This window comes from Lissotriton helveticus, chromosome 4_1, assembly GCF_964261635.1.
Source record: "Lissotriton helveticus chromosome 4_1, aLisHel1.1, whole genome shotgun sequence".
NCBI lineage: Eukaryota > Metazoa > Chordata > Amphibia > Caudata > Salamandridae > Lissotriton > Lissotriton helveticus.
This window is the reverse complement of record NC_136063.1, coordinates 579602399-579625278: the sequence shown is the minus strand read 5'-3', so window position 1 is coordinate 579625278 and position 22880 is coordinate 579602399. Positions and strand designations below refer to the sequence as shown.

General features: G+C 44.4%; 1 protein-coding gene across 7 annotated transcripts in view; it reads left to right on the top strand.

The window, feature by feature from the left end:
- The window catches only part of CSPP1 (centrosome and spindle pole associated protein 1), a 1229219-nt gene extending 1206653 nt beyond the window's left edge, over positions 1–22566 (top strand). For 6 of the 7 annotated variants that reach the window (XM_078687198.1, XM_078687199.1, XM_078687195.1 and 3 more), the window contains 2 exons: positions 6731–6881; positions 18519–18896. In XM_078687198.1, coding sequence (XP_078543324.1) covers positions 6731–6881; positions 18519–18745 — 378 coding nt within the window. In that variant the 3' untranslated portion in view covers positions 18746–18896. Of the gene's footprint in view, positions 1–6730; positions 6882–18518 lie in introns of all 7 variants that reach the window. The other variant, XM_078687197.1, reaches the window with a different exon arrangement.
- The last annotated feature ends 314 nt before the right edge of the window (positions 22567–22880 follow it).

Sequence of the window (22880 nt, the reverse complement as noted above, 5' to 3'; positions counted from 1 at the left end):
CTATATCAGAGATATGTAAGGCTGCCAGCCCATTATTCAGGCATTACCATGTTTAACAGTGATTCCAGAAAAGATGCTGTAGCGGGTCAGGAATCCCTAAGCCATATGTTTGCATAGATTTTGTTATACTTAATTTGTCTTCGACAATCTTTGTTAGGACCTTAATATTCTCATATGCATTTAAAAGATACTAAAGAAAATCTCTTTATGGAGAACACACTTTAAATGACATGTTATCCTAGTTCTCTTTCATGTGTATTTTCTTAATTCATTAACAACTCACCCATCTGCCCAAAAAACCTGGAGAGCATGTAGTGCTACTTCTGAAACTCTATTTTTGTTTCTTTTCTTTCTCTGTTCTGTACTAGTGAGATTTAAGATGTTTTATTTCATCTGCTATATATGTACGAGGTGGAGATTGAAAAATATATTTTTTTAATAAAGGTTTTCTTTCAAAAATGTGTTTTGGGATCACACGAGTAGGCAGTGATATTCTGTTTATGAATCCAAAGATGGCAATGTAGTTTTATCCTTAAGTTATCTTTCCTTCTTACGCCATCATCTTAGATTCCCTTCCTGTAGTCTCAAGGGATGTCCTTCTGGGCTAGTATGGGACTAGTCGGGAGTACATTTTTGCAGCGCACAGTAAAAGCAGTCCGGAAATGTATGCTCATGTATTGTCTTTCGTGCCACGTCACACTCCACAATACTTCACCCACTCCCCTTAGATCAGACACATATCTCTAGTTTAGGATATCTGGCTCCGATGTGGTACTTTGAGTATAGCCTTTGCACACACCTTTATTCCTCAAGCATCTTGTGCCTCTAGTGGATAGATTTCCTCTCCCTCCTGAATTTCTTCTGCTCGTTTCTGGCCTCCATTGATGTAAAATATGACTGGATTTAAGAAATGCTGGTTCTATATTTTCAATCTGGTGCCAAAATTTTGCTTGTCACAGTTAGTGGTGTCACACTGGAATACTGACTTTTCTTCGTGGTATGGGGTACAGTGGCCCCATACAGTAGATGGAGTTTGATTGTACAGCTAAACTCAAACATGGGGAAAGCAAACTGATTCTATAGCCCCAGTGCCGATTGCTCACTGAGGTAAAGCGATCGTAGTTCCTGTGCTGGCTACCAAGATATTGGAGTATCATATTTCAAGACCAATTGGTTACGTCTGGTGAACATGAACAATACATCTGGCCTCTGGCTGTTACTGAAGGTTTCATAGACTGTCTGCCCCTCCTGGAAACTGCAGGGCAGGCATGATTGGGTCTCTTTTGATGAAAGTGTTGAGCATCTGAAACCACATATCACCTACTCCGGGACCCCCCCCCCCAAACCTCTAGGAATCTAGGTGACTTTTAGAATATTGGAGGTCTGTAATGCTTCCATCCCACTTGTTTTTCCTACACCTCTTAGGCCTGATCTTGCTTCTGGGAAACAGACTTTACAACGCGGCTTCAAGCACGCGTTCTGTTTTATTGCAAGCTGGACACTGCTTGCCCTAACCACACGTATGCGTGGTTAAGGCAGTCGGCATTCTAGCTGCTGGCTGGCGGGGAGGTGAATTGAAAAGGAGGAACTGCGACAAGGTAAATTGGGCTAGGGCTGGGGGGGGTAGGTTTTAAGGGAGGGGCGGTTATAGTGCTCAGGGCAGAGGGGTGAAGAGGGTTAGGTTTTAAGTGAGGGGGCCAATTTAGGGGATCAGGGCACGGGCCAGGGTCGGGGTAGGTTTTAAGGTAGAGGGTAGAGGTTTAGGGCTCAGGGAAGGGTGCAGTTTACAGGGCAGGGGGCAGTTTTTAGTGCTCAGCGCAAGAGGGTTCGGGGTAGCTTTTAAGTAGATGGAAGAGTTTTAGGTCTCAGGGCAATGGGGCAGTTTTTAGGACAGGGTGAGTCAGGTTAGTTTAAGTTTTAAGAATTGGGGTCGTTTTTAGGGCTAGGGCGGTTGGATTATTGGACAGGGGCCAGGATTTTAAGACTCGGGTGGAGGGAAAGGGGCATGAACTTTACCACACATTCCTTTACCAAGCGTGCCTTTACCACGAAAATGTGTGGTAAAGGAATGCATTTTTGAGACACATTTGTGGTTCGGGCTTATGATAGAGGGACGCATGGTTCAACCATACATGCCTCTGTTATACAACCTTTGTTTCCCTTCTTATATTCATAGTGCTACAGTAAGGAGTTCCCGTATATGACAGTGGTGCCCCACCCTCAAGGGCACCAGTATCCAAACCTTTATTCCTTGTCTTACTCTTTGAGGTGCCATAGAATCCCACGGCAGCACAGATGCCGGTATGTCTGCTGATCCAAAATGCCCCAAAGCCACCCATCTTGCACATTGTTGTGAAGGAAAATGCTACTTACCAGTATGCATCTGTTCTTGGCATGTAAAGCTGCAGAGTTACACACTGTGCATAGATGGCCACCTAGTGGTGGGCCCGGATGTTTGCAGTTTGTTTTTGTTCTAGAAAGTCTTTGGAAGTCACAGGATAGGTGATTGTTTTTCGCCATTTGGGAAGTGATGGAGTTTTGCAAGAAAAGTAAGGATGTCCATGTAATTTGTATCTAATTAAGATAATACTGGAACAGATAAAGGTAGCTGGGGAGGTGGATGGGCGTGTGTAACTCTGCAGCTCTACATGCCAAGAATAGATGCATACTGGTAAGTAGCATTTTCCGTTTGAGGCATATGAGCTGCAGATTACACACTGTGCATAGATTGTATAGCACTACCCACATTTAGCGGCGACCACCAGCATCTGTTGCAGTGGTTTGAAACAGGGTTTTTAGTACAGCTTGGCCCACAGTAGCTTGTTGTTTAGTTCGCACATCTACACAATAGTGTTTTGTGAATGTGTGCGGTGTAGACCATGTAGCTGCTTTGCATATGTCGTCTAGGGGAATATTCCCTAAAAATGCCATTGAAGCCCCTATTTTTATAGTAGAATGGGCTTTAGGAGGAATAGATAACGTAGGTTTAGCTTTGTGGCACAACGAATAGATGTGTTTGTGATATTTTTACCCTCCTGTATAAGCTCATTTGCCCTGTTTTTATACTTATCGGGGAGGTGCTGCATTAATGATTCTAATTCATCATAATGTGCCCTGTCGTATCTTGCCAGTAATGCTTGTGTATTGGCAATACGCCACAAGTTTGCTGCCTGTGACGCAGTTCTTTTACCGGATGCGTCAAGGAGCTTAGAGTCTTTATCTGGTGGGGGAGCTTCACCTGATGTTTGTGAATTTGCTCTTTCGCGTGCATTAGAGACCACAAGAGAGTCTAATGGTGCTGGGCCTTTAATATATGCTGGATCTGAAAGGGCAGCTTTATATTTCTTCTCTTTTCGTGGGTTGATGACCCGAGTTCTAACTGGGTCTTTGAAGACTTCTGGAGCATACTTAATAACTCCCTTAAGCATGGGTAAAATTGACGCGGACATTTGTGCGTTGTCAAAGGTATCCATTAGTAACTTTTCCTCCACAGGGTTAGTATGTAGGTCAACCTCGTGGTATTGTGCAGCCCTATGTACTAGTTTATTAAATCCCATTGTGTCTTCTGGTGGGGAAGACCTCGAGGGATATATGTCGTCTTGGGGGACATTAGGGACATCTGGAGTGTTATAATCATTCCAAGGGTCAGGTGAGCCCGGAGGAATAGACTGATCTGGTGACTCGCTATCTGCACCACCCTCTGTGTCATCAGAGCTATCATCTCTGTTGGCATCATCTGCTATGGGAGAAGGTGTAGGGGAGTGATGTGGTAGGGTAGGAAGAGGTGATGGTATATGTGGAGGAGGAGAGGGAGGAGGAGGAGAAGGAATTCTTAGAGGATAGGTAGCAATGTCCTTCTTCTTTGGATGAGGAGCAGGTGTAGGCGTGTCTTGAGTCGTTTCTTTGAACTAAGAGTCGACCAGTGTTTGGATCTTTAACCAGAGTCTTTTGTGCAGGGTCTGGATGAAATAAGTCCTCTGCGGGAGGCAGATGTTTTGGTGCCGAGGGCTTTTGTGGCACCGAGCTGTGAGCTTCTTTTGGCTTTGAAGCTTGTTGTTTGGCAGTGTCTTTAGCCGGGGAAGTATGTGCCGTTTTCGGCTCCGATGATTTTTTCGGTTCCAATGGTGTTTTCGGCTCTGATTAGGTTTTCGGATCCGTTGATTTTTTGGACTCCAAAGCGGGTCTGCTTTGGTCCGAGTTGGGTTTCGGTGCCGAGGAGTTAACACTAAGTTTTGGCGCCGGTTGTTTCGATGCCGACGATGGTATCTTTTTTGGTGTCAGTAGATGTGCGCCGGCACCGTTGGCAGGCTTACTCGGTCCCGAGTCGCCTTAAGGCTTATTGGGCGTCTTAGCCGAGCCCGAAGGCGGGGCATTGGAAGCAGTGTATTGGTGTGCACCCGAGGGCGAGGGTGTGACCGAAGCCTTTTTGGGATGTGTCGAGGAAGGGTCAGGGTCGACGTTCTTACTTACGACCCTTTGTGCTGGAGTGATGTCCTCGACTTCGGAATCTTTGGCCTCAGAGTTGGTGTCGACGCCATGTTGTTGTTCCGGGACGTCGACGCCCTCTTGGAAGATGTCGTCTGGAATCGGAGCTGATGTACTAGCCATTGTTCTCCTAGCTCTTCGGTCCCGAATTGTCTTCTTGGAGCGAAAAGAGGCACAAGCGGAACAGTCTCTGGCCTCATGCTCAGGTGAGAGGCAAATGTTACACACCTCTTGTCTATCGGTGTGGGGAAACTTCGACCCACATTGAGGACACCTCTTAAATGGTGTCCATTCCATGAGCTGGAAGATGAGGCCTAGGTAGGCCCGAAGGCCTTCGCCGACGACCGGAATCGAACACTTCGGAGTTGAAGAGTAGCATTGACTGGAAAACGCGGTAGAAACAATACCGTCGAAGCTGGTGAGGATTGCGTGCCGAAGGAAATCGGTTCTAACACGGAGCGCTGGAAACACATCCGAGCCCGGTGGAGGAAAAAAAACAATCTGGGGATGGAGCCGATGCCCATGCGCAGTATGATCCAAAGGAGGAGTCACCTATCCTGTGACTTCCAAAGACTTTCTAGAACAAAAACAAACTGCAACCTTCCGGGCCCAACACTAGGTGGCTATCTATGCACAGTGTGTAATCTGCAGCTCATATGCCTCGAACATGTTCATTTTCAATCATTTGCTAATAGAAATTACTGCTAGCATTTGCCCCACTTGGTGCCTGTTGTCCTCATTTTGATGGGACCACAAGCGGCTTTGAGCCACCAGACAACTCTGCCAGGGCTCATTGAGGGAAATGGGTCAACGGGAGATTAACAAGACTCTACTTGAAAGAAAGACATTACTATCTCCCATACTTTGGCTGGTTTCACAATGATTTGAGCAGGTCTCACTTCTGCTATGCCATCCTTGATGAATCATGTGCTTATGACTTCTGCCCTTTGCAGCACAGCCAGTTAAATAGTCAAGTAGGAGTAGAATTAAAGAAAAAGCAAGAGGGTAGCTGAAAGTAAGCTCTTCTGGTTTAGATTGAAAAAAGCTTTTAGAATGCCAGCTCGGGAGCATGTATCTCTTCTTGCTTTCCTTCTCAGTCTTCTGATGTCTTTTCAACTCTAAACTGAGGTAAGAGTCCCACTACATCATGTTCCTTCCTACAAATGTGTCCATTAAATGCTCATACCCTTTTACAACGAAATTCCACACATGCCTTGTAAGACTGCAATGTGAAAATGTGGAAGAAAATGGCTTCAAAACTGCAAGTAGAATTCACTGAAAGATGTGCACATGATAAATAGACGGTACGTTATATATTTGTTGAGGTAATCCCTTGACCATGTGGACACCACATCCAAAAGAATTGTCCATCGCATTAGTGTGTTCAGACAGGTTTGGTGTGCTACTTTTATTTAACATCTCCGGCCCACAGGAAAGTGGAGTTTTTTTTTTTTTTTATGAAGGACTCAGTTAAGACTTTTACAGTTAATCTCCTCGTTGAGTTCTTGGTTCCCTGCTCCTGGACTTTCAGTGAACGAACTCAAGTCCTTACTTTCTCCCCTCAACTTTTATCGTTTATTGCAGATGGATTTGCTTCCACATCCGTAGCCTCATTTTGCAGATGTAATATTTTCTCTTTCTTTGCATTAAGTGCATAATGTTCCAATTCGGCCTGAGCATGGAACCCATGCAGATAAAAGTTGGTGCCGCCTCCTTTTGTGCTGGTGAGAGCAATATTGCCTACAAATGGCAGGTATTGGCTCTAGCCGGTGAGTTCTTGGTTCCCTGCTCCTGCACTTTCAGTGAACGAACTCAAGTCCTTACTTTCTCCCCACAACTTTTATCGTTTATTGGGGAGCTGTGTGTATGTAGCAGTGAGGGAGGCCTCAACCTACGAGAAAGGACCTACATATTTACGGATGCTTCTCCACAATTTTGGTCCAAACTCTTTACCATCACAGAGCTCTCAAGTTGTTCGGTATCAGACTTTAGCAGTATTTCTGTCTTGTTTCTGTTCTGTGTATTTTGATACTTGGGGTTTTGTCTTCCTCAATTTAACAACACGACTGCAAGTTCCAGAAAGCTAAAGAAAGTTCAGTCGGTGAACTAATCATGCCGGACTTGTTGAGATCTATCTGGATGGGGGATTCGGAGTATTGGTGACAGCACTAGAAGTACCTTGAATTTTATTTGTTACATATTGTTACAGCCGGAACTGAAGTGACATGTTTTCCTTAATCCTTAGGCTAAGGATATTTCCAGAATTCAACCAACACATCAACCAGACAACTTATCTCTGCATTCGGTTGCCAGCCTAAATGTTAACCATCTGAGAGTCCGAAATGAAGAGAGAATGAGAAAATTAAATGACCTTGATAACCGCTCTCCAAGCATAGGTACGTGGACTTGTGTTTTTGTGTTTTTAAGCTGATTCCCACTACAATTCACAGGTGGCTATCTTTCATTAGGAATGAAACATTTTCATTTCACATTAACTTTTATATTAAAAAAATCAATAAACAGACTGTTCTAAATTGAAGACTGTAATTTGGATGCCAAAGAAGGGACCAAGAGTAGCTGTCGAGCATATCTCTTAAGGTATTTATATGGATGGTATCAGCCCCAAGAAATGTAATGCAGAGTTTAAGTTTGGTATTTTCTGTACCTCAAACTTTGTTGGTAGATAATTATGCCATCTCATTGATCAATCCTTGTAGGGGAAAATCATGTCTATGACTATTGAAAGTCTGTGGAAGTTGTGTGTTTTGAGCAGAAAAAAACATCTTTGAAATGCCACTGTGATACCAAGTCTTCACTCTGAGAAACATGTTTACTAACACCTCAAGCTCAAGCTTTTGCTGCGTGTGTAGGTTTCAGTTTCAGAGATGTTGTTCATAGATATTCACTCCTAATATTTTTCTGTTCGTTTATATGTGAATAATAGCATTGAGAGTGATCGGGTGTCAGGTACATAATTTATATATCCAATGATTTTCAAAATAAGTAATCTTTAGCTTCCTCAGATCTATACCATCAATTAATTTCTGGACACCTGTCTCACCTGCTCAGAAACTGTGTTCAGAAACGCTATTTTCATATTTTAGACATCCAAAACAGAAAAACGTTGAAAAAATGTTTTATTGCAAAGTTCCTTAAAAACGTGTGTTTTTTATAATGTTTCTGCAGCTTAGTAGATTTGTACCATTCTAGTGTATTTTGCATCAAACCAACCATGTTATTTATTTTTTCTGCACTGCCAGAGCAAAATATGACTAAACACAAAAGGCGGCCCTACACTTTTTTTTTCAATATCTGCTTTTTTTCATTTTTAGATAGTTTTTTTAATTTGTTTCTCTTTCACACATCAGCTTCCTTACACTTAAGCTCCTGTGTTCAGTGTAATAGAAAGACATTACGTCATGACTGGCACACTTGTCGCCTTTACTGTAACCTATCCAAGCTACTTTCAGCATTATTTGATGATTAAAGCCTATGCCGTTAATGTTTTTTCCATGTTGCGAGAGAGTTTTAAAGCATTTGCTCAGTCCAGGCCCATGAGGGAATTCTTTTCTAAAACGTGAAAGATGCTTGAAAACCTCAGTTTTTTAAATCGCAGGCTTCAAAGACACCGCGGACCAGTGCTTGCTGACTTTTAGTGTTTGTTTTCTTCCTTTTGTGTTTTCTTTCCTCACTATGTAGACTATACAGTCCAAGAGGTGTAGCCCCTAGGCCATCCATGATGAGTACAGATTGGTTCCAGGCGTATGCTAAAGCTTAGAGGGGGGAAAGAGAGGCCAAAAGTTATATGGCCTCATACAAGGGGCCTGAATTAAAGACCAGATTGTTTCTGTTGAGATGTTCTCCCTAGGGGAAGGAATCCCCATTCCATTGGTGCATGACCCCAAAGAAATACTAAAGATCCAAATTTGTCACACATCAAGACCATGGCGATAAATTTAAGAAGATGGTTAATGAGGTGCTGCCAGAATCTTCCTCCTCTAAACCAATCCATAAAATACTGAAAATGAAGCCACAGTCAAAGTTGCCTCAACTTGGTGCCTGTTGTGAAGGTGTGCAGGTCTTTTCATGATCTGTTACTCACAATATTTAATATTCTTGTGCCAGAATTGAATTTAATTAAACTGAATTGTCAAAGAGGCGCTGGAGTATTAAATTACATTTTAACTTGGTCAGGTTTTAATTTACAAAGGAGTAAGAACTTGCAAAGATACTATAGTATCTATAGCTACAATCCACAAGTTCTAATGAATACATCTTCCTGCAGATTTCTCTTTATGAATTATATTTCCATGCTTCTGACTTGTCCAGAAAAGTTTTTTTGGGCAGTATCTCTCCACCGCCACAAGGTAGTGGCATGCGGCGTCAGCCTTCTCTCAAGCCTCTGAATAAAATTACTCCAGAATATATTGGGTGCAAACTGGCATGCTGGTGATGTGCTGGTTTTTCAGTACATCATTATTGCAGGTCCAGATTTATCTCCTGGAGTCTCAGCAACTAAGTTCTTTAGCATTTGAACAGAGATTAAGTAAAATGTCTAGGTTTCAAGCCTTAGGTAGATAAAGGTCTATAGCTTAGTCTGTCATACTATTGACGGGAACAACTACAGGTCTATAGGAGTTAATATATGCCCACCACAAAAACTGGTTGACTAGAGATTAAACCCCATAGACAAAATATAAGCAAAGTTAGTGAAAATGCATGTTATTTTATTTAATGATAATTTTTTCTTTTTTTAGTTTTTTTTTTTTGAGAGTATTATATAAATTGTCATTCTCATGTTTTGATTCGATAGAAAAATATCATAGTTAAAAATTGTTGTCAACAATTAGAAAATAGAAAACAGTACAAACAAAACAATAGACATAGTTTGATGGAGACAAAGCAGTAGATGGAACAAGGTGGTATATAGGACTACGCGTTTTTCGGCATTATCGCCTTCATCAGGTCACCGTCTTATTGGACTGTAAACTGGTCGGAACTGCATATGACTGGTTCTGATATCAATTGCACAAGAACATCATAGTCCAAGACATATTAAGATTTGTCTGTCTCCCATGATTGAGTAATCTCCTAAAGCACCGCAAGCTTCAATACGAATAATAAATTAGTTTTAGTTCCAATTGAAAAAGAAAGAACGGCGATAGTCTAAGCCTCCATAATCTGAGAGCAAAGGTACGAGCGTTTGATGTAAATCCTCTAGATTTGAATAGCACTGTGAGTTTCTTGCCTTACATCCATATTCAACCGGTGATGAGTATTCAAATTATGCGATTCTATTGCGCCCGCTCTGGTAAATAGGAAGAGACAAGCCGTGATGATGGCAATGATGTAATTAGATGAAAAGGCTCATGGCGTAGCGGTCATCTGCAGAGAGTACGGAAACCGTTCTAAGCCTTGTCACAGATGCAAAAAGATGTCCTTTTAAGATCAATATGATATTTGGATGTGTTGTTTGGAATCACATCATGTCACCTGTGATTCTTGTGAGATTCATACACCTGTAGGCCATCAGCAAGTGGGAAGCCAAGTTGTTACTGGATAAAGTCTTCAGAGAGGCACTTAAGTGATATCCTTTTTCCACAGACAGCTGCATGAGGTACTGGTGCCGGACACATGCCCAGCAGCATTTTTTTATGCAATGTTTGGCATTTTTGCCAGTGCTTCAAACCCCAGCGGCACCTTCTTAATTTATCCTCCCCATGTTCATGCCCATGGCTCTGTATGCTGTAGGACCAGTGGCCGACATAGTTGCCAGCTACACTATTCCACCATTAACACCACCACAGAAGCCAACGATGCTTCCTTCACCAGAGCTGTTCACGCTGCCTCCTACTTCGCCTGCTTCAATAGAGCCGCCACTTTAACAAAGATCTAGAAGGGAAGCTCAACGGCGGATTGAGGAAGAGAACTACAGGCAGAGAATCCACAATATATTCGGTTCAGACCCTCTTAAAGCCTATCCCTATGTTGATCAGGAGGCTGAAACCCCATTTAAAATTCTTGGTTTGTCATCTGCCAGTGGCCTGGACCCTTCACCAAAGATGGACATAAAGTTTTCTGCTGCACAGCCAACTCCGGAGGGCCATGTCCCTGCATTTGGTGGTTAGAAAGGCTGCTGAGGTTTTTAATTTGCTACTGCCAACAGTTGATGTTAGAATGCTGGTCCTAATAGAGCTTCTGCTCCCTGCACATCCAACATCAGACCTTGTATTGCCTTTCAATGAGACCTTACAAGGACCTGTCCTGGCAGCATGGGAGAACCATCACCAGCTGTCAACCATCTAGTGGCCAGATGCTACTGTCCTGATCCTCGAGATCCATCCTTTCTTTCTACCCCTTTAGCGGAGAGCCTTGTGATCCAGACATCCTGTTCCTCGCAACAGTCCCAAGGCAAGTTCCCCACAGCTTCCTTGGACAGAGAATCCAAGATACTTGAAGCATTGGGAAAGATCTTCTCCTCAGGCTGCATGGCCCTTAAGTCCTTAAATGGCAATGACCTTTTGGCGCTCTATACCCACGCCCTGTACGGTATGGCTCAAATGACTGGGCTGCATGTCCTAGAACAATTACTGGACCACTTCTAAGAGGTTCTTAATGATAGGCAGAATGCTTCTAGTCACATTATAAAGGCCGCCCTTGAAATTGTGGAGTCTGTGGTAAGGGCCATGAGTTCATCAGTCTCCATCAGATGCCATGCTGGAATCTGGACCACAGGCTTTTCAATGGACATGCAAGCCAATGTGATGGACCTGCTGACTGATAGCACCAGATTGTTTGGTGAAAAAAGGTATGCCGCCTTTGAGTGGTCGGCAAGACCACAGTATGCTTCTTAACTCTTCAGCAAGTACAGCCCCAACAAGATTACAGGCAATTTCTTCACGTCCAGGGATTCACCAGAGGCTTCTCCTTCCGACGTCGGCAACCTGATCAGCCACAGTTGCAACAGCCCTAGGCCCACCGCTGTTAGGCAGAGGTAAAGGCCATGTATCCACCCAGCACCTCTCCTCCTCCTGCTCTTATTCCTCTTCCACTCACCAGAAAGCAGTTTTAGATCTCGGTCTTCAAAGAATTTACTTCATTCTGCCAGCCTGGATGGCCATTACTTCAGACCAATGGGTCCTTCATATTGTAGAAAGGGGCTACACCCTTTCCTTTCTTCACACCCTTCTCTCTTCCTCTCCTGGTTTGGAACATCTAATCATTCTTCAGAGAGAAGTGGCAGCTCTTTTACAGAAAGGAGTGGTGGGTCTAGTATTGGAACAGTAACAAGGTCAAGGTTGCTACTTTCGCTATTTCCGTGTGCAGTAGGCTGACAGCAGTCTGCGCCCGATCCGTGACCTCAGAGAGTTGAACTTCCTCAAGATGTAAATGTTCAAAATGCTAACCCTAGCGCAGCTGTTATTGGCTTTAAAAGCTGGATGGTGCCAGTGGACCTCCAGTAAGCGTACTTTCACATCCCAATCCTGCAGTCTCACTGGGAGTATTTGCAGTTTGTAGTGGGTTCTTCACACTACTAGTTTGCAGTGCCCCCCTTTGGCTTGACATTGGCACCTCAAGTATTCACCAGTGGTGCACGCCTCCCAATTTTTTAAGTACGCTCAACTCCGACATGCCTGGCAGGCGGAGGGATCCTTATCCTCGTCGTTGCCGGATTATCGCCATTGGAGGGGCAACTACTACAGGAACACATACTTACTAAGGCAGTATCGCGGACATATCGGACCTTGAATAATAATGCACCAGACAGGTTGGGGAGACTGAGGGAGTCCTGGGAACTAAACTTAGGTTCACTTGAGAACATAGACTGGGAAGCAGCCTTAATGCACCACCGCGAGGTGGCCATTAAATCCCGTCTTCGTCTCATTCAATACAAGATTCTACATTGTTTATTATGATAGGGCCCGGCTTCACCGTATGGGCCACGCCAGTGACCCAAATTGTCTGAGATGTGGCCAGACACAGGGAGGATTCTATCATACCATCTGGGGCTGCCCCGAAATACAGGCCTACAGGGAAAGGGTGTTGGGTGAATTGAGCAAGGTTCTAGCAGCAACATTACCACTGGACGCTAAATTCATACTGCTGGGCATAACTGGGGATGTACACTTAGACCGCCCACAGCTCATTTTCGTTAGCTCAGTTGGTGGCAAAACGGGATGTAGCTCGAACGTGGGGAGCAGCAGCACCACCCCAGCTCCGAGAATGGAAGACGGGAATCGATATGTGCATGGTGGCAGAGAGGCTCACATATAAGGCAAGAGGTTGCCCAAGAAAGTTCCGTAGGGTATGGGGCAAGTGGAGGGCATATTACGGGCTTGGAGGCAGGACTCAGTGATGATTAGCGGGCCTTTAAGAGGTCCCTACTTTAACTCTAGCCATGACTGCCTGCTCGCCCGTCCCCGGGCACTCCAGAAGGGGAAGAAACATGGGACACCGCACCGAAGAACGGTGAATGGGTGGGACCTGCAGGTTTGATTCACCCAAAGGGATGACGATGTGGGACTATATGTGATGTGTATTGTATATGTATGCCTTTGCACAATTGCAACCAATGGAGGTAAGCTTTCTTTTGTTTTTTGTTTGGTACAAAACACAAATAAAAACATTTTTGGAGAAAAAAAAGTCTTCACCAGTGGTTGCAGCCCATCTCAGGAGGAAGGTAGGTACAGTTTTCCTGTACCCTGATTACTAGCTTATCTAAGCTTGTTCGACAGAGGTGGTATCACGCTATCTGTGTTTGACAGCATCCCTACTGTACGACCTGGGCTCTTCTATAAGTGAGCCGGAATCACATTTGAGGCAACTTCAATTTATAGCATCAGTACTGGAAACCACCGTTATCTGTGCCTTTCCTTCACTTGGAGGGTTACATAAACACAAGATATTGTCCTGTCCTTCCAGTAACACATGAGGTCCTGTACTAAAGACGCTAAGATTCCTAGGTCTGCTAGCTTCCTGCATTCTCCTAATCATACATGCTTGTTGGCATATGAGGGCCCTGCAATGATATCTCCGCAGACAGTGTTTAGGGGGAGACCTGTCGGACTTCATTGTGATTTCTCCCAGTGATGCTGCGGATGTGGTATGGTGAGGGAACAAGGCAAAACTGACCTAGGGGATGGCCTTCACTAACCCTTAACCGTGACTGTGATAGTGACAGATACCACCACTTATGGGTGGGGAGCTCAGCTGGAGGATCTAGAGACCAGGGCCTCCGGACTCTGGAAAACGCAGGTTATTCACATCAACCTGCTGGAACTGTGGGTGTTTCAGCTGGTGGTCATGGCCTTACCTCCCCTCCATCCGGGTCAGTCCATCCAGATCTTGACGTACAAAATAACGGTGATGCAGTATGTTAACTAGCAAGAGGGAACAGTGTCTCGTATCCTGTGCTTGGCAGCATTGAGGGATCTGGTTAACCCCCAATCACCTAGCAGGGTCTCTGAAAGTCAGAGTGGACAGCCTGAGACTGTGTTATCATGCTGATCACAATTGACTATTTCTGCAGAGGTAGTCTAGGACACCTTTGCCTGGTGCAGTGCTCCTCAAGTGGACCTGTTCTCCTCATCAAAAAATGCTCATTGCCAATAGGTCTGTGCCCTCCATTATCAATGTAAAGAAGCATTGGGAGATGTGTTTTGTTTGAAATTGAATTTTCTGCTGTACTGTGTTTTTCCCCATACCCTTGATTCCTTGGGTTCGGAGGAAGATTCACCAAGACCAGACCCCAGTCATTCTCATTGCTCCGGATTGGCCAAAAAGGGTCCGTTCTGCAGATCTTTGGCGCTTCTCCCTTTGTCCCCCACTCAAGATGCCATTCACATTGGACCTCCTCTCCCATACAGAGGATATGGTACTGCAGTCCAGTCTCCGAAGCCTCCACCTCCATGCCTGGAGACTGGGCGGGTACATCTGAACTCGTTTCGGCTACCACTGGAGGTGATGGTGGTCATCCTGTCAGCGCATAACCCCTCCACAAAGTCAGTTTACTTTGGCTGATGTGGCACTTCATTGCCTGGTGCACAGACAATGGGATTGACTTTTGCTGGGCCAGGTTGCCTCAGAATCTTCAATTTGCTCTATCTCTTCCACAGAGGGGTCGTACTGTTGCCATTGTCAAAGGATATTTAGCAGCGTTGTCTGCGTTCCTCTGTCTGCCTGACCAGCCTTTCCTTTTTAAGTCCTCAGTTGTGTGTTTTTTAAAGGGTTTGACGAATCTATATCCTCCAACTCCTTTCGGGGTGCCACAGTGGGACTTTAGTTTTAACCTTCTGTACAGGGACTCAGTTTAAGCCCCTTAAAATGTGTCCTTTACGGATGTTGATGGTGGAAATGGTCTTTTTAGTCGCCATTATTCCAGCCATATGAGGCCGTCTTGAATCATGTCTAAGCTGCATGAGATAAACCCTCCTGTTCAGCAGTCCACAGACCAATAGCCAGATCCCGTAAGCCTGCTTCAGGTGACCCCCACTCTTTCTCCTCACACGTGACCCCCACTCTTTCTCCTCACACATGTTACCAGAAAGTCTGACTGTTCAAATTTCCTCCCTGAAGCAAAACTTGAATACCTTCCTTATGTCACCTTCCTACCGAGAGTGGAGGAAACTTGAAAACACTTTGCTTCTGGCGGCCTAGCCCTCTGCACTGTTAATGCGACATGCCTCCTGGGCCAATATGCTGATGTCTTATGGAAATTGCCAACATGTACAGTGATCAGTTTGCCAGGCCACATAAAACAACTCTTAACAGACATTGCCAATGACCGATTGGATGCGTCCAAACAAATTTGAAGTGCAGTTTGGATTCTGCCAACACAATGGCTCGATCCATGGGCAAAGGCTGTCAAACTGCATTGGCATGCTTCGATGCCTTCCACAGACTTGGCTTCTCTGGAGATGTCCCTGCCAATTTCATGGACAAGCTCTTCAAAAGTGAGTAGCAGTGTGGAAAAAAAGCTGACCACCTTGGAAAGCCTTAAAAAACAATAGAACTATCTTTCGGTATCTGTGGGTGCAGGAGGTACTTGAGGACACCCAACTGTTGCACCTAGATGTAAATAGGGTTGTGGCCCTGTTGTGGCAATCTGATATTTTGGAACACGTTGCCACTCTCACTGATGGGCAGACTAGCGGTGTCTAAAATGGTGGTACTGCAACATTACCTGTACATGCTGCAAAACTCTTTATGCCCTATTCCTGTTTGGGTATTTAGGTAGTTGAACTCTGAGCTTGTGTCACTTCTGGGTGGGACGCTGCAGTAGGGTGGCCTTGAGCATTGTGACCCAACGGAACGAGGAGGGGGGGACTGGAAGGCCCTAGGCTGGACTTATACTACTATGCAGCTCACTTGCAACATGCAACCTTGAAGATGGACAATGGGGACAACTGGGAGAAGAGACTGCTGGCGGGCCGTGTCCAGTTGGGCAAACTCCCAGTTGCTGTCATGGAGGGAACGGGGGTCTTGGCTGATATGCCCTACATAGTCCCTGAAACTGTGAGCATCTGGCAGCTATGCATGGAAAGGATCCTAAGACAAGCACTGTTCCATCGGGAACGTCATATGTGGGTACTTGCCCCAGTGCGGAAAATGATGTCTCATATGTAATTCCAGGCATAGAAGGAGCGGGGTTGTGAAGTGTTAGCTGACTTGTACCCCGGGGGATACATTCATCACATACTAGCAGGCGTGTAGGCACTTTGAGCTGGGCCAGGGTCACTATCTACATTACTCTGGCCTGATGGACATAGTTAAAGCGACCTGGCTCGCGTATCCTGCTATTCCAGAGTCAACTCACACACTCGATATACTGCTCACCTGTGGCTCAGGGCGTAAACGGATCTTTATCCTATATAATTCAATAAGGGGTGACTTGGCGGGCCTCCCTCCTAGGGCACGGGTGGCATGGCACGCCGACATGACGGAGCCCCTGGGATACAAAGACTGGTCAGCCGCAAGCATGCTTACTCATACAGTATGCTTTAATGCGCATTTTAAACTGATACATTACAATTTCCTACATCATACCTACATGACACCAGTGAAGCTACACCATATTGCCTGGACCGTTTGGACGCTTGCCCACAGTGCGGTGAGACTGGGGCGGGTTTCCTGCACTTACCATGGGGCTGCCCCTGAGTGAATTCTGGACCCAGGTAGTGGGGATTGTGGAGAGGGTTGCAGGCTTTCAGGTGGAGGAGTCACTACTGCACTGCCTACTGGGACACATTAAGAAACCCAGGAAGCGCAAGATAGCCTATAAGCTTTTACAGTTGCTGTTGGCGAAGTGCAAGGCCAACATAACATGGATGAGGCACTGTACCCCGGATGTGTAGTATGGTGATGTGCGTGAGTGGACGCTGGCGGAAGAAGCCCATATGAAATTGAGCCGTAAAGATGATAGACTAGATGAGGACCTTAGGGAATGGAGGGAGCTGTACAATGTCTTTTTAACCGCATGCGTGCGGCCGCGATTTTCGCGCTGTGCGGCTTTTTTTTTAAAAACACGTTACATGACGAGCTGAGCTCGTCATGAGCATGCGAGCGGCGCAACTCATGACAAGCTCAGCTCGTCATGAGCATGGAAGGGGTTAAACCCTGAACTGGACATGAGTGAACCGCAAGGAAACCTGACGTTCTATTTCCTTCTGAAACTAATAATATTTTAATAAGTCTCAATTTTCAAATCGTGCTTGATACATAGGGACTGAGTTGGATGGCGGATGGACCGCCCGCCACCCTAACGGAAACAGGACTGACATAAGCAGTACAATGTGACCGCCACCACGGCGGTCGCAATGCGCATATCATGTGTATTGCAGCGGATGCTGCTGGCTGCAGCACGCGCTGCAAGACAAAAGGGGTCACTGCACATATCCCTGCACTACGTGGCAGGCAGTATGCGGTGCCTGCAACACGGTGCAGAGGTGTGTAGTGGGCGCCATAGATGCCCACCAGGGCCCATGTCTGAGGGCTAGGGGGTAATGGGACCCCAACCGGCCCCCAAAGTCCCTGATCACCTGCCTTTTTTTTATGCGCTGTTAACTGCCATGAAAAGGCGGGCGAAAAGGTACATCATAATCCCTACGGCAGTGCATGGCAGGCCCCGTCGCCATTGTAGGGATATGATTCCCTCCAAAGCATAAGTGGGCTCAAGGAGCCTGTTGGATACGTGGCGAATGGTCTTCCCGACCTCCAACAAACTGCCCGCCATCCTAATGTGGTGGGCGGTAAACTTGCTTAGGATGGCGGTGAGACCGCTTCACCAACGGGCTGTAGGTGGCGGTCTCACCGCCATTCTAATCAGCCCCATAAGTCTTTGCAGGCCATCAGCCAATCGAGTCCTAGTCTCTTTTTCTAATTTTGTATTTATTGATTTTTCAAACCATTACTGTTATTACATGTTACACACATCAACAGTTACAGAATAAGCTCCTTGAAGCACAAGCAGATAATATTTCATTGTATTGATGTGCTTCCAATCTGTGGTCATTACCCAAGTCAAGCTTTTAGGATATGCAGATGTAAAATACATATTATTAGTGGTGTAAGAACATCCTAATATTTAATTTTCATTCAAACTCATTTGCACAGATCATCACGACACATAGTAGGGGAGACACATCGTTCAACCAGTGTAGTTTATCTACGGGAGACAGTTGTCAGGTAGGAATCTTGCACATAATGCCTCCAGTCCATTAGCTCGTCTACTAGCTTTTCTAGACAGTGCCATTTACATTTCTTGTGCCAGTATTGCCTTGCTGCATTTGCCCCCACTCTGGGCACTCTCCTCTGGATTGTGGGAATAACACCCTTGGTTACACACAACCATTGTGGGAAAAATCGCATCCTTCGAATGTGGTTTCCTATCTGCTGTTCGATAGAGATGGCCCAGTAGTTTGGTAACCCGTGGGCTGGTAAGCAGCACGTTGAAGCCCTATTACTAGGTCTGTGCAAGTTCTCTAAATACTGAACTTCCTTCACTCCATTTAACTTGGTGTTGACTCTCTTTGCAGCGGATGACGTTTCCTTGGGAGATGGAGATGACATTCTTAAACACTACATGCCCAGTGACGACGCACGGCCCTTGTCTGCTGACACGGTAGCCACTGAGCCCTGGCTGAGACCTGGAACGTCAGATACTCTGAAGCGGTTTATTGCCGGACAGTCGAGTCAGGAGAAGCTTTCATCTGAAACACCGCTGCCCTTTCCCTGGCAAGGCTTGTCTACTGCGCATGGCTGAACGATTGTCTGGACACCACATGTGCCTTTTGCACCTGACCGGAATGTAATCACCCCAGCACTTTTTTACGATATAGACTCCTATCATAAAGAGATGTGTATATATTGTGCTATTTGTATATACTGTATTCAGGTTATTTTTATTGTGACAAATTAGGAAAGAATATAAATGTATAGTAAAATAAAACAGAAATGTGAATGGTTTTAAACTGTACAATAGCAAACTTTGTCTATTTATTATTTTCATATGGACAGGGCAGTATGAGATTGATCTAAAAAAAAATAACGTCGGTCTTGTTTTTAGACACATGATTTTGGTCATTGTGAGTATTGCCTTTCATTTGGCTATTTTCGGCCGCTTAAAGTGTCAGATATTTTTGTACATGTACATTTTATTGTACACAACTCCATACAGTGATGAGGATTAGGGATTCAATATATACACGTGTATTTGGAAAGACGTTGTATCAAGTAGTCCTGCAAATTAGAGTTCAACATCAAGTAACAAAGCAAACTATTTTTTCATTTATTTATGATACACAATTCAATGGTAAATAGGTGAAGTGCTGGGACAAGGTGTGTCTGAATGTGTAGAGGCAGGTGCATGTCCAGTTCACGCTGTACTTAGTTAATCTTGTCAACTAGTTTAAATCAGCTGTTTATTTTTCCATCACAAAGTGCTATCCGTTTTTATAATTCTCTCAAAAGAGAAGAGCTGCCATAGTCACCATGAAAGTGCCCTTTTCTATTTGGAGCATTTCTAGCATACATTTTACATTACATTTTACCTTCCACCGGATTATTAATCCCTCAAATTACTGATCAGTTTAAATAGCTCCATGGTGCAGTCTTGCTCAGGAATCTGTTGCTCATCCCACAGAGGTTGTCGGAGCTGCTCTGCTGACCCTCTCTGTTAATACAACACACACAGACTTCTACTCTGGAACTTTGCTACTATGTGTAGTGTTACTTGACCATGCTTCCAGCCAAAGTAGATTTTGGTCTGAATCATACACCTTTAGCCGGGCTGTCTTGCTAGCGAAAGAGCCCCAGATCTCTTCGGGTCGTCACCGGGATATTTTCCGAAGTCCACCATGAGTGAGGGCACTCCAGCCTCGACACTAGATTAGCTTTTCTGAATCCTTCAGATGTTAGACCTCTTCACTGCTTCATGAAGAAAGGAAGAGCGCAGCCTTATTTGAGAACAAAGTATGTTTTCTTTGTTGACACAGATCTTTCTGTTATTCTTGAAAAGAGGCATCTAAGAGGACTGAGCAAGCCCAAGAGGAAGCTTCACCAACGCCAGTCAAATACTGGAAAAGCTACAGTGCTCTTTCACTACTGTTCAGTTGGAATAGTTTTGCTTGGACATGCTAGCAATTCTTCTTGCAAATGCCCTGACACTCACAGTAGAGTACGCTACAATGTTCTTTTCATCTGGCTCCCATGTAGAACCAGATGGAATCCATCAGATCCACTTGAGTCTTCATTGCCTGCTTCTAACATGCTATGTACCAACTGAGGTCCCAGTATTGTGATCTTCATGCCCATTAAGATAACTTCTAATTAAGCAAATCTCTGAATAGATTTATTTACAATTAAACTGTTTGCAAAGGTGTTCCACTTTTTCAAAATGCCTGGGCTGTTACCTAGCCTCTGCAAGAGACATTTGAAGAAGTATGATTCATTTTCAGCAGTTGCACAATCTTTTTAAACCATGCCTGTTGCTGCTGTTGAGGAACTCGCCAACATCCTTTAGTGATGTCATTGGAGCCCTTTTTGGTCTAATGGTACAAAATGTCTTTGGTGCCCCTAGCTAGTAAAAATGGGCTTCAAAGTCCAGAGCAATTCGGAAGGACCCTTCGTTTCAGAACACTCACCTTGAGCTGGTTTGTCTGGCTATGTAATCCTTCTCTACATTGCGTTCTGAACAGAGAATCATTTACATTAATTTCTCTGGCTGGGCATGTTTATCCCTTTGTACTGTCTGTCTCTGCTTGAAGTGCCTCAAATGTCATGTGCATGCTGGCCCTTTGTTCTTATTGCCTTTAAGAAATAACTAAGAAAGCGAAGTTAAAGCCTCAAAATACAGAGGGGATGGTTTGGTGTTAAGCATACCTGTAGGAATTACCTGGATACCATTGCACTCTGAAGGAGTCATCAGAAGACACTTGTTGCTACTGATGCCCATTTTTTAAGGCGTCTTGAAACTTAGGCTTTAAGAATATAGTATTTGATGTGCTTCATCGTTTTTGATGTGAAAACTAATGATTTGCTTGAAAATCTCAAGAGTAGTCGGAACACGGTGAGCTCCTTGGCCATTTCCACCCTGGTCAAACCTTTGCTGTTCAAGAAGTTAACATTTGCCAGCTAGTCTTTCAGCATTGACCTAGACTTCACCCCTTCGAGGGTGTGCTCGTAACCCCTCCGGAGAATGCTTTACATTTCACTGCAAGCTGTACATTACAGTAGACCTTGAAATGTCCTGTAATAAATACTTACATTGACCCTATCCTGAATGTTTAGATTGTCGATGGCTAATCGTCCACGCAGCACTCTATCATCCTTAGCACAGACAAACTTCGAGCTCCTAAGGCCATCCGCTGAAATCTCTTCTCCATCTTGAAGGGATGAGGGTGTGGGAAAAACACAGGCAGGTGAGGTTTCTGCACCAGTTAAAACTCCAACATTACTTGGAGCTGCAGTCTAAACACACGGATCCCGGGACCTGGATGAGCAAATAGCCGACAAAAAGGTGGCATTCACAGTAAGCAGATTTAGTAATGAAGGTAAAATAGAGTTTGAAAGGAGGAGTCTCTCATGTTTTGGCCCCATGTCTCACCATGAACTGCAGAGTGAAGAGGTTTCTCCTGTGCTTCAGACTCTGCGGCTGAAAGGCTCTTTATAGTACCAGTATCCAGCCGGTCCCTGGCCAATAATGCATAACTATAACCAGCAGATGCATGCTAATGGTCTGTGTGAGGGATGTGACAGCTTCCGGGCATTCATCGTGAGCCTTCCACCTTCCCTCTGGAACATTGTTCTGCTGGGCTGTGCTTGAGCCTTTTAACTTGGTCAGAAATAAGGTTAGATAGTACAGGTGAGTTCCCGTGTACAAGGAGGACATGAAATCCAGCATCGATGTGGTGGTGGTGGTAACAGAGGTCCTCCAGCTGCGCCCATAACTTATAGTGGCTTGAAAGGTTTCTGTGTTCTCTGTGTATTTCGGACCTAGTTCATACATGATGGATGTGGCGTAGATAATTTGTGCATCAAGAAAACTGTTATCCAAGCTAAACAATGACTTTGGTAGTAATCATTTTAAATTTGTTTGTGGAAAAGAAATCATTTTTAGACCCGGAAATGCTTTTCATGTGGAGCAAGTAAAATATTGTTGACTTAAAATGTTGCTTTTGCCTTTTTAATGTATTGTGCTAAAACTGAGCTATACTTAACGTATTGAACAACATGGGGTTTAATTCCACAACACTGTATCCTGTTTGTGTTCAATCCTTTTTTACTTTTTCTTCGTTCAAAGTTGTGAAAAATATTTTTCGCCAGTTTTCTAGTCAAATTTTATTGAGCATAACACACACCAGAGTGTCAATAATGTACTAGTAGCAGTTGTGTGAACTATGATTATATATTGATTGACCAAATCCACCTATCAGATTGTAATAGTTTTTTTCTTGTCATTTGTGCACTGATCAATTATTCTGTCCTATGTAGGCAATGCAAATTTAATGTGTGAATAATATTATTTGTAACTTATTCTTTTGATTTGAAAGTGTTCATGAAATAAATTATATTTTATTAAGAATAGCATGTTTCTGTCATACACTGCTGTAATATTTTCCGTTGTGCCACGTGAAGAGAAAGGCGTTTTATTTAGAAGTATCTTGTGTTGATTGTGTGGGCACTGTCTGATATAAAGAATACAAAGGATTAGACATACACAAAATGAGCTAATGAAGCTAAACATTTGTCAGTATTGCAATATATGCCCAGTCAGCCCTGTGAGAAAGTAGCATTGTCCCCATGGGGCATGTAGTCCGGGTCCAAAAAAGGCAAATGCATTGTGTTTTTTACAGATTAGATAATGCACAACAAAATCATCTTTTTACCACAGAGACAAT